The sequence below is a fragment of the Sceloporus undulatus genome, chromosome 6 (genome assembly GCF_019175285.1).
Source record: "Sceloporus undulatus isolate JIND9_A2432 ecotype Alabama chromosome 6, SceUnd_v1.1, whole genome shotgun sequence".
In the NCBI taxonomy this organism is placed as follows: domain Eukaryota; kingdom Metazoa; phylum Chordata; class Lepidosauria; order Squamata; family Phrynosomatidae; genus Sceloporus; species Sceloporus undulatus.
The window spans coordinates 84,250,267-84,265,967 of record NC_056527.1 but is presented as its reverse complement, the minus strand read 5'-3'; the positions used below and the strand labels follow the sequence as shown (position 1 = coordinate 84,265,967).

Here is a 15,701-nt window from a genome sequence, read left to right as displayed (position 1 = left end):
TATAGTTTTTCTGTGTTTCTTGCCCTGTTCTTTATGATTAAAGTTGACAATTATCCCCCTTCTTTCTAAAATGTATCTTGTTGCTTCTTTAATTATTAAGAATGGTGTCATGCATAGGTATGTCACACTCTCAGTTTAGGAAAATTAATTATAACAGGTATGTCCAAATCCATCACATATTGTGATGTGAGTGACTGCATAATAAATTCAGGATCAAAACAACAACATTTCATCATTTGGGCACTATTAGAACTAAATATACTCTTTCCCATTTCTTTGCCTCTTCAAATGACTTGTGTGCCCAAGTGGCTTAAATAAATGTGGCACTACATTGTAGTTAAGACAAGAAATTGTTCTCATATATGTCTAAACGTGGTATCCTTGAACTGTTTGATTCTCTTGTCATGTGTAATGGATAGTGACTGATCTAAATACTAAATTCTTTATAGTTGTCTTTTGGCATTTTGTTTGTGTTTTCAAAGATCATCAGGCATTTTTCCCTTTACTATTTTGCTAAAAAAAGGCTGACAGTTGTGTCAAGTGATAAACCATGGTGGGACTGAGTTTTGTTGTTGCAGTTCTTGAGAATATGTCTTGTCTGTTTCTTTATCTCTCATTTGCTAGCTGGGCATTCTCCTTTCTATCTCATGGCTTCACTTGAATTCACTGTTAATGAGCTTTGTAATTATGCTTAATTCTGTCATTAAATAAACCAGACATCTAGCTGAAATGCATGTTCTCTTGATGAGCTATGTCAGCCGGTGTAAAATGCCAGGAGTGCTCAAACACTTTCATACCAAGCTTTGCAATTTAAAAAAGCATTTAAAGCAATCCATGCTGTTCTCTGTATTAACATGTTGTTGCATGGTAGTGTTTTGATTTTTCATTTGGCTATGCATTTAGGCATAGAGAGTGTCATTTGTCATAGATAAAACTCCAGAATATAGCAGAAATTTAGAATAGAGCTATATCACTTCTACAAAGGAAGATAGCATTCAGAGTGTGCAAGTACAAACCTGACAATGTAAAAATATATATCCGTTTAGATTTAACACACTGGTTATAAAAGTTTGTACAAAGTCTGATGGCATCATTTAATCCATTAAGCAAGTCAGTATTTTAGAATGAGCATCTTTCAGTTGAAACAGTCTGTTCTAAACAACATAGGAAATAAATCCTACCAGTCAAGGACTGGTTGTGTCTAGAAGAAAATAATTTCTCAGAAGCAGAGTGAACATTAGCAATTGAACAATCTTGCATCTTACATTCACAGAACCATTCCCAGTTTGCAGTGGAGAATGGTTATACAGTAGCTTACTACCATGTAAAACTCAAGAGGCTTGCCAAATTCATAGGATTTTATATGTTTCTGACCAAAAGGCTAGAAGAGCAACAATACTACAGAAATCCAGTGAAAGGATATGGGAAAACCTTTACCTCTGTCATCATTAACATTAATGATATTTTCTCCATTGTACTGGTTCTCGCATTTAGAAATCAGAGGTGTTTGAAAAATTCATGGTGCATAAAAAGTGGCATAATAACAAGAAAGTATACAATGTTTTAGTTTTTTAAGATTCTGGGTATCTGGGGTTGTCCCATATAATATTTTAATTTTCTTCTGGGGTCTTCTTATCATGTTGCCATGTCATAACCTGAAATTCCCATCAGTTTCAAATTGAAACTGAAGGGGACCAAAAACGTTGTGCCCATGATATACATAGACGATATAAAGCAGTTCTGTATGAAGAAAAAAAAGTGTACTCCCGCCTGCATGTAAGTAACTATTTTCATAGTTCATGAAATTCTGACCACTATGTTGGCATTGTCATTAGTTAGTTCTTATAACTGGAGTACATGTTCATCATCCTGTTCTGTATCAGGTCTTGAACTCCTGAAGAGAGAAAAGAAAATATTTTACCCATGCTAGAAGTAGTTGTTGTTAAGCATCCAAGCAGTTGTTTTCCACTTGCACAATGTGACCAGCCAACCTGAGAAATAACCAAAGGGTTCTTGGTCAGCATTGTATTTCTGATATGTGGAGAACTCTGGCTAGAGAAGGGAAACAGGAAACACGAACCTGGTCACAATGAGGCCTTTAATACTGATAAAAACGACACGCTATAAATGGTGTGAATATTTCAAAAAGATTAAAGATAGAGGTGTTATCTATAAAACATTCATATTTCAGCTTCTGCGAGAAAGCAGTAGTGGCCACTTTGATGGAGATCAAAATCTTTAGACAGGAGGAGTTCTGTGGGTCAGATTAAAGGTTGGAAACATGATTTGGTTGTCTCAGAAGGAAAGCAGCCTGAGGGATGGAGTATGAGCTAAGCTGTTGACTCGGCAGCATAATAAGATAAAGGAAAGTGAAGAAAGAGCAGGAGGAATAAAGAGAAGCCTAAAATATGAATATGAATATGAATCATAGAACCAAAAAAAGGAAAGGATTTATGGGGAAAAAATGGGTGTGGGGTGATGAAAAGATAATATTCTTTTGCGCTAAACACAAAACACAGAAGCCAAGATTTCAAGGCACACACCTTTATTTCCCCAGAATGGAAGAGGATTATGTTGAGAATCTATGGCGGGTTACAGACCACCATGAGGGACGTCCTTAGGACGTCCCATTTTGAAAAAGGGGCATCTCTTCCAGATGCCCCTAACCCTGTTATGGACAGAGTCCGTAACAAATGGCCACCGCAATTTTAAAGTAACGGACGCTCTGCATCCGCACGTCGCGGCCCGGAAGTGACGCCACGAGTGCGCGCTTTGGCACTTGCGGCGTCTCTTCCAGGTTGCCGGAAGGAGTGCAGTTTTCGTGCTCCTTTGCAGCGCGGAGGAGTCGCGTGGTTTGGCTGCTGCAACTCCTCCACGCTGCAACTGGCAGCGGCCCAAGACCGCCCCTTTTGGGCAGTCTGAAACGGGCCTATGTAAACTGGGATGGGTGACTGACAAGAGCTGGCTGCCCACAAGACCTCAGAGGGTAACACCCTTTGCCATGTTTGAATAGCCCATGAATTTTTAAGATGCTTTCTTATTTTTAAAGTGAAATATGTGGGGAGAGATGAATTTTACCATGTTCCCACCCCCATTGTTTTAGGCCCAAAAGAGGCCTTTTAAAAATGGACTCTCTAAGTTCTAAAACAAACTGTGAGGGGAACGTGCCCCCCCCCCCCCCCCCCGCATTTCCTAGTGGGAGTGGGGGCATTTTTAGCAAGCAACTAAATGAATAAATACATGAAATATTTTAAAAATTGAAGGAGTTGATGCTGGAGGGGTCACATGCAGCCAGCAGATCACACTTCTCATTTCCATGTAGACTCGCGTTTTTATACCTTTATATACTGGGAAGGAATCAGCTGACCAGATAATAAATGTTATTAGTCTATACAAACCTGTTTTTCTTATTTCTTAATTTTATAATCAGTAATCCAGTTATTAATTTTTATCCTCCCTTTAGAAATCTGTTCTGAGACATCATGCCCCTTAGCTCTTAGTCTAATGATTATTTTGTTCCTCACTGCATCCTTTAGGAACCATACTATGTCCGCTGCATTAAGCCCAATGACAAGAAATCACCCCAGCTATTCGATGAGGAACGTTGCAGGCATCAGGTGGAATACCTTGGTCTCTTGGAGAATGTAAGGGTTCGACGAGCAGGTTTTGCCTATCGCCAGACATATGAGAAGTTCCTTCACAGGTAACAAAGAAAATAGTCAGACTTTTTGAGAAACTTTCTTGTTTTAAAGATAAAACAGTGTGGTACTGGCATTTTAACGCAAAACCAAAGTGTCTGGTTATTGTAGCATTTGTAGGTTGCTTGCTATGTTGTTTGTTTGTTTGGGGGGGTTGCATTGCTAATCGGAGCACCTCCAGGGTTTCATAACATTGTTTTTACCTCTTGGGTTTGTGGACATATCCCCATAATTCCCTTAGAATAAATTAACTGTCAATGTTTAAAAGTGGTTGGACTGCTTCTGTAACATCTTTTCTCTAAAGGAATAGGCACAAGAAATCCTTTTCCCAGTTTGCTTAGCAAGTAAAGAGCTGGATTCAACAGCAAAGGTTTGCTTGAGTACATAAAATATTTATGTGCTCCCTGTGGCAGAGTAAAAGCATCTCAGCAGAGCTAAATAAAAATGTGTGCATACATACACCCCTTTTTTTAAGGCCATAGACCATCCTGGCCAAAATAGAACAGCCGCTGGTAGATATGAATAATTCTCCATAGTCCAAGTCCAGCCCTCTGCCAACTAAAATATGCTTATTTCCTGGTAGTCAGATATTTTTAAATGTATTCTTTTTTCAAAGCATTAACCCTGCATTCCATAGAATGGAAATATAATGTTTGACAGGAGCATGTGTTTGACAGAAGTCACCAATTCCATTGGTTTCTCTTGGAAGTCCTTTCTGTTTGATAGGGTTAGCAGGAAGGAAGAAAAGATTGACTGATGAACCATGATAGTAATGAATGTTGGCTTGGACAGAGTTGAGGCGTATAATCAGAGTTGTGTTCTTTTTTTAAAAAAAATAAATGGATACAGGTACAAGATAATCCCTGAATTTACTTGGCCAAATCACAAGCTTCCATCAGACAAGGAGGCTGTAAAGAAACTGATCGAACACTGTGGATTTCAAGATGATGTAGCATATGGGAAGACTAAGATTTTCATACGCACACCACGGACACTCTTCACATTGGAAGAACTTCACGCCAAAATGCTTGTATGGGTTGTTCTTTTTTTACAGAAGGTGAGAGACAATCATAAAAGCTATTTTGAAACAGCTCATCTCTAACCCACCACAGGCTCAGGAAGTGAGGAGATATCTCCCTGTGGAAGACTCCCAATTATGTCTTAACGTGGCAGAAATAGATAGTTAACATGTTAGTTTTTTGTACCACAGTGAGTAACATTGGTGGTCTTAGAGTCAAATTTTTGCTCTTGGGACTCGCTGGGGGCAACATGAACTGCCAAAAATGCTCCTTCCCAAAGGCAGAAGTATTAGGGAGGAAATCTCAGAATGGGCCAGAAGTTCACTGCTGGTTGTTGAAAACAGCTTTTGTTGTTGGTGGTGGTGGTGTTGCAGGTGGGGGACAGGTACAATCTATTTAAAAGTATTTGGCTACTCCTGGAAGATTTCAAGAGTAGCAATTGAGGTCCAAAATACACTGCAGAAATAATCCAGTTTGAGACCACTTTAACTGCCCTGGCTCGATGCTTGGGAATTCTGGGAACTGTAGTTTTGTGAGACGTTTAGCCTTTATGTCAGATAGCTCTGGGGGCTGCAATAAACTACAGTTTCCAGGATTCCCTAGCACTGAGCCAGGGCAGTTAAAGCGGTCTCAAACTGGATTATTTCTTCAGTGTGTTTTGGACCTTACTCTCCATTTCTTCCAGAATGGGGATGGTCCAGGGAACCAGCAGGAGTTGTAGAAATAGCCTTGAAAGCCAGCCCCATCCTTGGTTCAAACTGGAGATTGCAACTTTGCTTAGCTTTAGTTTTTCCCTAATTTATATAGTAAGCGGCTAGTGTTATGAAAGAGTGGATAGGACAAGAGTTGCATTTTGGGTGAAAATGGAATAGGTGGAATATAGAAATGTCTAGGGATAAGCAGATGTGTTACTGAGCTTAGTTTTCTAACAGGCCAATAGAGAAGAGGGCTAGAAATATTAGTCCTCTTGAAAATATGTGACATGTCCAATAATTAATCCAGCTATGTAGCTCCTCTCTGCACACTGTAGCCAAAGATGCTACCAGAAAAAAAAGAAACAACATGTGGTAGTGGTTGTTTTAAATAACCCTTTTTACAGTGTTTGCCAAGCAAAATATGCCCTTGCCAATTTTTTTTGGAAAACAAAGGATGAAATTGACAGCATTTCTTGCAAGAAAGATTCTTACACATTCACTTTTATGCATATCAATGCTAAGGAAGATGGCTGTTGCTTAGTTGTGTGCCTGTCTTCTTTGACTAATGGTCAGGAATAATTTCTGATGTTCTCTCTTTGCTGTCCCTTGTACGACAATTTTTCCTAGTATTGCAGTATCTTCAGTTATAATCAGTACCTGAAATGGTAAATCACATCACAGGGGTTTGCTGTTGCTTTGCAGTAGCTTGCCCCATTTATAGTTGTTATCAGTAGGAAAGAGGAAATTAATTTTTCATGCGATGGTAGGCTATTGATTCTTTACAATGAGCATTAAATAAACATAAAAGGGAGTCAATAGAAGCTTGATGACTCTCACAAAGCTGCGATTTTTCTTCAGAGCGCTTGTTTTTTAATATAGGGGTAAATGCAAGCTTTAGCTGTCTTGGAAAGCTTTGAAATGTTTATAATTCTTCAGTTTTAAAAAGAATATATTTCAGCCTAGCTTTGGCTCAATCATTTCATACTTTAGGGTTGCTACTTGTTTTCCAGCAGAGGGGGCTGAAGTTATCATTGGTGATGACAAGCCTAATGTAAAAAGTAGGCAAAATGCTCAGGGATGGTGGGGAAGAGAAGCTATTTTGCTTCTTTGTTACATGGTTGAGTGCTTTTCCGTTAATTTTTTTTAACTGATGGCAACTCCCCCAAATTAAGGTGCTGCCTTTTTATTTGCTGAAGAACAGTCCTTTGTCGTTCCTTGAATCTCAAGCCTGTCTCTTTATATCTGGCACGTCCTGTTAGGATAAAGGAGAATGGTGACAGTAATGCTGATGGAATTGGTTACAGTTCTGGAGTGCAGAAATACTGGAGAATATAGAAACTGAAATAGAGTTTGCAGCATTTCATTTTGGGGATAAAGTATGGGTCTTGCATCACTTGACAATAGACTTGTCACAGTAGGAGTTCTTGGTTTTGTTGCCTCTTTTGTTATTGATTTGGTGTTGATAGTATTCTTGAAGAGAGATCTTGACGGTGGTGACTTTGCTTCTTTTCTTAGTTCTCTACTTTTTGTCTTCTGGGTACTGCACAAGAATGGGTCTGTGATTAGGTTCACCATATTATGACATTGGTTTCAATCCTAACTGAGTCTCAATACAGTAGTTACATTCATGTATTGTTAAAATGTATGTCCTGCCTTTTCCATACTTGGTTTCTGAGGCAAGGATGGAACCAAAATTTGAAAACAGAAAAAAAGAAGAAGAAAATGAGTGTCAAGAAACTGTAATGAGGAAAATCCTAGGCTGATCAGAGTCTTTGTAGTTTTGGACTTCGTTGAAAATTCACACATGGGTTTTTGTTTTGTTTTGTTTTTGTACAGACAACAGCATTTGATGCACAGAAAACAGTATTTCTTGACAAAATATTATTATTATTATTATTATTATTATTATTATTATTGCATAGAAAGTGCTGTTTTCTGTGCAGAAAATGCTGCTTTCTTGGGAAAACATTCCCACACCTACATGATTGTTTTTTGAAATAATAATTTTGTTCTTTGCATAGAATAGTCTTTGATAACTGGGCAGTTTTTGAAAGTTTCTCACAGCAGAAAGAAGATTGTTAAAATTATTGACTCATTCCTTGAAGAATGAAGTTAGCCAAGAATTCCATCCCTATCCTGAAGTAGATAAAAAACAGTCTTTGCCAGCCCATGAAAAGTCAACTGGGAGCAAGGGGCAAATAGGCTCCTTTCACATGGGCATTCCAAATTCACAGCTTGGCTGCCAAGGTGGTACTTTCTTTTGGCCCTGGTAGAGCTCTCCTGCATATGGGTAGAATACAGTTAAGGGCCTCTTTATCAGATTGTTAAAGCCTGGACAAATTTATGCATGAGAAGGCAGTCTTTCTGCCAATTTGACCCCAGTCCATATAGGATATAAGGGTCATAACTGCGCTTTCACTTATGCCTGGAAAATTGCTGGTAGTCAGCGGAGCTGTTGAAACCCTGAAATTGCATGCTCCAAATAACTAGCTGTGGTTAACAGCATGGCCACAGTTTTCTGGACTAGAAAGACTTTCTGAACAATGTTCAAAGGCAGCCCCAGATAGAGCATGTTACACAGTAATCCAAACCGGCTGTAATTAGGGCATCATTCACTGTGGCCAGATGTGACATTTTAAGGCATAGTCACAGTTGACAAGCTAGCCTCCACCAAATGAAGCATATGTTCTCTGTCCATTGCTTCCATGTTGTTTATTTCATTTAGTTACAGTATGTTTATAATCCTGCCTTTCTTCAGCAAGCTCAAGCAACATTACTGAGTCCTCAACTATAGTTATCTTTGTGAAGTGGATTGGGCTGACAGAAAGTCACTTGCCAAAGAATATCCAAGAGTTTGGTGGCTCGGTGGAGTGTGGAACCTAGATCTCTCAAGACTCAGTCCAGCACAGTAACCACTATACCACACTAGCTTTCTCGAAAAACTGTGACAAAGGAAGCAAGATGTGAGCTTTTGGTGGCATTTATCCAAACACTTCACATAAGATCTGTTTATTTAATGTTACTTACATCAAGCAAAAGTGTAATATGAAAATAAACCCAGGCAGATTTGGGAAATGCATCCCTCTGCTGGGAATTTCCATTCAGTGTTATATCTAAGAAGAGTACATAGGGCTTAATTTTTAGTGTAATATGCTTGTCCCTTGGTATCCACTGGGAATAGGTTCCAGGAGCCCTGGGGATACCAAAACCCATGGATGCTCAAGTCCCATTAAATACAGTGGCATAGTAAAGGGGCGTCACTTATATAAAATGTCAAAATCGAGGTTTGCATTTGGAATTTATATTTATTTTTTTAATAAATATAAATAAAATTCATTTTTTAATGTTTTCAAACCATGGACAGTTGAATCTGTGAATAAAAAAATCCGTACATACATAGGTCCAACTGTATTGCCTTCATTAAACCATCTCTCCCCACTCATCCTTGCAGTGGCTATTTCTGTAATGTATATAGTCAAGGAATTCAGAGGCTGGTAGCTTTGCATTGCAGAACCCAGTTGCTCCAGCCAGCTCTTCCATTTATAAAAGACAATAGCATTGTTGCATCATTGTGACTTCTCTGGGGCGAAACTACTAGACACAATGTGGTTGTAAAAAGGGACAGGGTTATTAATGTTTCAGCCCAGCACGCTGGAATGTCCCTTTCCAAATGGCTGCATGTCGGCAGTCCTCTCTGAGCTGACAGTCTGTATCCCCCCCCCCATCTCCGCTCAGCCTTGAGGCATTTTAGCTTCCCCAGACACTCCTCTCAGGAGACTTGTCAATCAAGATCTTGCAGCTGCTGTTGCCATAGCAACATTTCTGGCCTAAGTCTTGGTTGATGGAGGGGGTGGGAATGAGTAGATGGAGAGAGGAAATGAGAACAAAAGCCGTGGCTGCCATGTCATCATTTAATATTTTGCTTTTCTCTGTCCCAAAATGCCCTGAAAGCTGGGTATACTAGGAGCTATTATCTGCCGCCACCTCTCCCCCCCCCCCACCAGGATGCCATGGTTGACAAAAGACAGCGTTTTCATATCAGATTACAGACCCCACCATTGTAATTGCAGAAGGGCTTCTGCACAGTGACCCTCATCAAGGGTGGGTGATAAGGAGTTTGCCATCTGTTTAGAAAACATTTGCCATCTTGTTTGATGGGGTTGTGAACAGGGGATAGGAACACACATGATCCTGTATCTTACATAACACTTATTCAGAAAGAAGTCCTTAGATAAACCATTCCGTCTTTTCAGAACACCTAAAGCATCATTTAATGGCAAGGGGCCATTATGTCTAGCCCTCGGCCTAGAGCAGTCCTTAGGAAAATGCAGTTTGCAGGCCACATGCAATCCAACCTTCTTTATAAGAGCCTCCAATACTCTACTAACTCCTCAAAAGCTCTTCCTGCTGTCTACAAAATATAGTCCAGTATCTTTGGTTTTACCCCTTTATTGAACAAAATTAAGTTCTCTTTAAGCAGTTCTAGGTCTCCCAGTGAGATTCTGTTTTCAACTTTTGGCCCAAGCCTCCCATAGAATTGCACTGGAGGACCTAGAAATGCCTAGAAAAACGTTCTCTTTAATCAATTCTAGGTTCTCCAGTGTTCTTTGATGACATGATTGGGCTGGAAGTCATTCATCTTATCGAAAAAATAGGGTTCTCTATTATCTACCATTGCAGGTAACCACAAGGGCTCTTGGAATGTAACTCCTGCAGATATGAGGCTTTTACTGTATTCACAATATTTTGGGGGATATAAATCTCACCAGGCAAGTGAATTACTATTTGTTGAGGTATCTAGCTGTTGTATTTTACTGTTGTTGACTGCCCTCGACTCATGACGACCCTGTGGCATCTCCAAGCCTCCTGCCCTTCATTGCTCTGCTTAGGTCTTGCAAATTCAAACCCATGACCCCTCTAATTGAATCTATCCATCTAGCATATGGGCTACCTCTTTCTATACTTCCCTCCACCTTTGGTTGTTTTTTTTCCAGTGAATCGTGTCTTCTCATGATATATGAGTATGACAGCCTCAGTTTGGTCATCTTAGCTTCTAGATTTCAGGTTTGATCTGTAGAAGGACCAGTTTGTCTTTTTGCCTGTCCATGTTCTCCTCGGCACTCTTCCCCAGCACCACATCTCAAATGAATTGGTTTTCTTTTTATTCACTTTCTTCACTGTCCAGCTCTCACATCTGTACATGTCAGTGAGATATTGAAGCCACTCCAGATTCAGCCTTTAAGAGAGCTCTACAAAATGCTGAGCATTATTCCTAAATATGTGCACTACCATGGATAGCTCCTTTAAAGCTAGCAAAAAGTGGAATTTATTCACTGCCATGAGGCATGAGACTCACCAGCAGCCACTAAGTGCAGATAAAATCTGGCCTCTGCTTCTGTGGTCCAACAGTGAACAAGGAGAGGGGCCATACATGCACTCATAAATCAGTCTCTGTTTCTCAAGCACCTTCTTTGCACACTGAGATATGGATATGTGAAGGATTCAGGAGATATGGATATGTGAAGGATTTCTAGTATGGGATGTGTAAAGTATGGTCTATAAGGCACATGTAACTCCTACCCAGGGCCATTTTTGTAGTTTCTCTGATTCCCCCAGGGATCTCTCTCTCTCTCTCTCTGTCTTTCTTTCTCTTTTCTTTTCTTTTCTTTTCTTTTCTTTGCAAAAGAAACCCCCTATGGGGTGTGAGAGCATTTCTACCAGTTTGGGGTAACCCAGACCAATTTATGCCCATGAAAGACCTCTTCAGTATTGTTATCAATGATTTAAATGATGGGGTGGCAGGGAATCGTTATATTTTTGAATGACACAAAACTGGGAGAGATGGCTGACACATTGGAGGATACGAACAGAATTCAAAAGGAACTTGATATACTAGAAAACAGGGTTGAAATTAATTCCACAGAGAAAAATGCAAAATTCTACATTTAGGCCACAAAAACCAACTGCACTACCCATAGGATTGGTGGATACTTGGCTCAGCTGTAGTACATACAAAAGGATCTTGGGATTATTGTTGATCATAAATTGAACATGAGCCAGAAGTGTGATGCTGAGCAATTTTAGCCTGTATTAATACAAGCATAGTTTCCAAGTCAAGGGAAGTAATAGTCCCCCTCTGTTCTGTGCTGGCCAGTCCTCATCTGCTGTACTATGTTCAGTTCTGCATGCCTCATTTTAAGAATGATATAGACAAGTTGGTGTGAGTTCAGAAAAGTGCAAAAAGGATGATTAGATTTATGGAGAACAAAACATACGTATGAGGAATGGTTGGAAGAGCTGGACATGTTTAGCTTGGTGGAGAGAAGACTAAAGCATGACACAATCACACGTTTTAAATACTTCAAGGGCTGCTACAGAGAGGAAGGTGCATCTTCTTCTCTGCTGCCTGAGAGGGTAGAACTAAATCTAATGGTTTGCACTTACAGGAGGGTAGGTAATGACAGTGGGAGCAGTTTGGCAGCGGAGTCAGTTGCCTAGAGAAGTGGTGGTTTCTCCTCCCCTGGGTTTGTTCAAAAGGAGTCTGGACAGCTACCTGCTGGGGGTGTTGGAGATCCTGCATTGAGCAGGTGATTGGAATTGATCGTCAATGAAGCCCCCTCCAATTCTATGATTCCATGGGTCTTTCAAATAGGAAATGACTTCTGTTCACTTTCTCTTGTTAAAAAGGGCCATTCCCACCTAAAATGATCGAGGAAGGGCTCCAAGCATGGTGAGAATGCCCCATGTCCTTGAAAGGGCATTTGGGGGCATTGTTTTTAGCAGAATGTATACAGTTTAGGCGTGCAGCCCTCCAGGGTCTCCTAGGGAAATAATTTGCTCCTCTAGCCTTCCACAGTTGTCCATCCCTGTTCTAGTAGAATGCTTCTCAAACTGGTGGTGTCAGGCCGTAAGCCGTCAACTGCTAGTCCCTGGGAGTTTCTAGGAAAGAAAAAAAAACTGGGGATAAATGCCACTCTTCCACATGAGATGGTTTAAGATGTACAGTTCTAGTAAATATATCAAGTCATGGAGTGAAACAGTTTCCAAGTGCCATCCCGCAATGGTATATTTTGTCTTTCATAGGAGAAAAGCATTCTGACCTTAAACATGAATTCTGAGAATCAGTGTGACCCATCCACAGAGTCATAATAATGTTGGATGCAATTCCACTACATACAGTATTTTGACTCTAACTGTAGGCTTTCTAAAACAGATTTAAAATGAACCAGAAAAACAGGGATTGTTCTCAAGCCTGTAACAAGGAAAGTGTGGCAAAATACTTTGTCAGATTCACTCTTGAAAACAAGACCCTGCATCCTTTTTCTTCCCACAGACCTCAGTTTTGGAGGCCCATTTGCTAATTTTTAGAGCCTATCCTATGAGAACCAGAAGACCTCCCAGCAAAACTGTTGAGAGCAGGCTCTGAAGAACAGATCCTCTCTGAGGCACACTGGAAACCAAACAGCAAAGCTTTTTGCCTGTGCAGAATGTATCTTCCTTGTTTTCATTTTGGTGCCTGAAGGATCAGCTGTGCTTTGACAGTGTGAAATATTGTTTGCCAAGCAGTTCAGGCGAGTGTGAAGAAAGACTGGTGTAAGAGCGCGCATGTACATGCATGCTATAGTAAGCATGAAAATATTTTTCTAAGATTCATACAACCGTAGTATGTCTCAGTGGTACTACTTTGGCATTTAAATGTAGCAAAGGGTGACTTGGTTTTGGAATTTATTTGCTGTGCATCTGTGCTTGCTGGTTTGTGGTTTAATGTACACAGCTTGTGTTTGATGAAAGAAAAATTCATGGACTAAGCAGAAAGGTATCCCCCCAGCATGAAATGGGAGCTGCAGGTTTCCTGCTGAAGAACATTTAGACAGAGGTCTTTTTTCTTTTCTTCCAGATCCCCTTCTCTTTGTAAGTGCAATGTATGATATTAAATAACTTTTTTGACTCCATAGCTCTTTCCTGGTTTGTGATGTAGTGGTTTGAGTGTTGAATTAGGACTCCAGGAGACAAGCTTTTGAATCATTGACCAGCCATGGAAACCTACTGGGTGACCTTGGGCAAGTCATACTCTCTTAGCCTCTGAGATAGGATCACCATAAGTCAGAAATGACTTGAAAGGCTCACAACTACAAATTTTACAAGGCCAGCCAGAAGGTTGCAAAACAGTGTGGTGGTTCTGTCTACTTTTGTTTTCCACTTGCCAAGAAATCTTTCCACTAAGAATGAAAATATATTTTGGCAACAGCTGGATTTTATATTCCAATTTTTCAAAAATGGGAAAGCAACCATGGTTTTCATATCAGTAGTACTAGGCATAGCCCTAGGTCCAACCACAAACCATTGCTTCACTTAGTAAACTAGGATGGGTAACTGTAGAAGCTGTTTCATCCCCACACCTTTCCCAGTGGCCACACTTTCATGATTGACGTGGCCACATGGATTTTTTGGAGGGGTTTCTAGATGTATGTGATGATCTTGGGAGCATTAGATGAAAAATGGCGGTCTGCAGGTCTGGAGAGAGCCAGCGTGCCATAGTGGTTTCAGTGTTGGATTTCAACTCTGGAGGCCAGGATTTAATTCCCAGATCAGCCATGAAACCCACTGGTTGACCTCGGGCAAGTCACACTCTCTGAGCATCAGGGGAAAGCAATGGCAAACCTCCTCTGGACAAATCTTGTCAATGTAACCCCATGATAGGGTTGCCCTAGAGGTGCCATAAATAGGAAATGACTTGAAGGCACACATCAACAACAACCAGATGAGGAGAAGCATTGGCGACCAACAGACTACATGTGACCCTTGGGCTACACTTTCCTCACCCCTATAGTTTTTTAATTTGAATGATTACAAGCCTGTCTTAATTCCACTTTAGTAGACCCAGATTCTGTGGCTTTAACATCAGTTGGTTTTGTATTCCTGCTTCTACCACCACTTTTTGCTTTGTTTACCATTCTGGCAATCTCATAAGTTTGTACACTATTTTATGTCTTTCATATGTGTGATTTGCAAGTGATTGCCATTCTGACCCTCTGAACAAGCACTTAGGTGGAAGTACCTTTGGCAGTGTTTATTAATTTCAAAGTTGCTGCCAGATGAACCAATGTACAACTTTGTCCTGAGAGGCTCCTGTGGAAAAGATACCAAGTTCTTTTTTCTGGTGAGACACTTGTTCCCCTCAACATTGTGTCCCAATGTTGTCATTGCCATCCATTTATTGAGTGGGTGGAATGGACATTTTCTCCAGCACTTCTTCGTTATATGATTCCAAAGACATAATGAATTCTCAGAGCACTAGAGGTCTGAAGTGGGTCCAAGGTCAACACTATATTGGCACAATCTTGTGAATGTTTACTTGGAAGTAGGTTATACTGAGTTCAGTTTGGAACAATTCTAGGTTGAATGATTTAGTATTGAAACCTAAAGGTGGCTTATGACCATTCCCGGAGGCACTCACATGAAACTCAAGTACACCCTCTTTGACTGCTTAGCGCCCAAGTTCTTATTGGCCTAGTATGGAACTGTGAAGTGGGTTTTTTTTAACCAAAACACCTAGAATTACCCAGTCAGTGTGGCCAGAGGCCAATCCAAACTGTAACATTTCTAAATTCTAATAGTGTGTAGGTTTTTGTGTGTGTATGTGTGTTCACCTATAATTTCAACATTTTTGTCTCATTGATGGTCTTATGGGAGACCCTATAGTCTAGAGACTCTCTGCTGGACACATCCATTTCTTGCCCAAGACTCTAGCTGTGACTTCATTGGAAGATGTTGATTATTTGGTGTTTGGTTGTTGTTTTTAAAATGTAACTTTTAATTAAGACAGATTTTTAATTATCCCTTGTGGTAGGATTATGGGTGGAAGCCACTTAAGATCCTGGAAAGCTTCTTGCTGCTGTTATTTATTGAAAATGATATGCGCTTTTTCTCTGTTTTTCCTCCCCCTTCCCACACATTGAGCAATGTGATGTTCTCTCCCACCTGTTCCCCCAGCTTTATCATCTCCAGAACCATATTTTCAGACCTAATGTGATGCATCTTGCAAATTTAAACAGGTGGATTTATGCTGTATATTTGCATATTTCAACGTGAACATGTTTGTCAGAAGTACAACCATTTTTATCCTGTGGGCACAACATAAATTGCCCTTCAGTTGTCAGTAAAGGGGAATTAAAAATGAATGTGCTTTCTAATGGAGGGGGACATTGGTTCAGAATTGTCTCATCGGGCTTCCAAGACTTCATCCAGAGACCACAGCTTACAGCAGATCAAGACCCAAAATTCTGATT

At 40.2% G+C, this 15,701-nt stretch overlaps 1 protein-coding gene across 1 annotated transcript in view; it reads left to right on the top strand.

Annotated features, from left to right (window-relative positions):
- Positions 1 to 15,701, top strand: part of MYO1D (myosin ID) — a 172,988-nt gene that overhangs the window by 63,006 nt on the left and 94,281 nt on the right. Inside the window, exons 15-16 of the mRNA XM_042476429.1 lie at positions 3,537 to 3,703; positions 4,548 to 4,755. Coding sequence (XP_042332363.1) covers positions 3,537 to 3,703; positions 4,548 to 4,755 — 375 coding nt within the window. The remainder of the gene's footprint in view (positions 1 to 3,536; positions 3,704 to 4,547; positions 4,756 to 15,701) is intronic.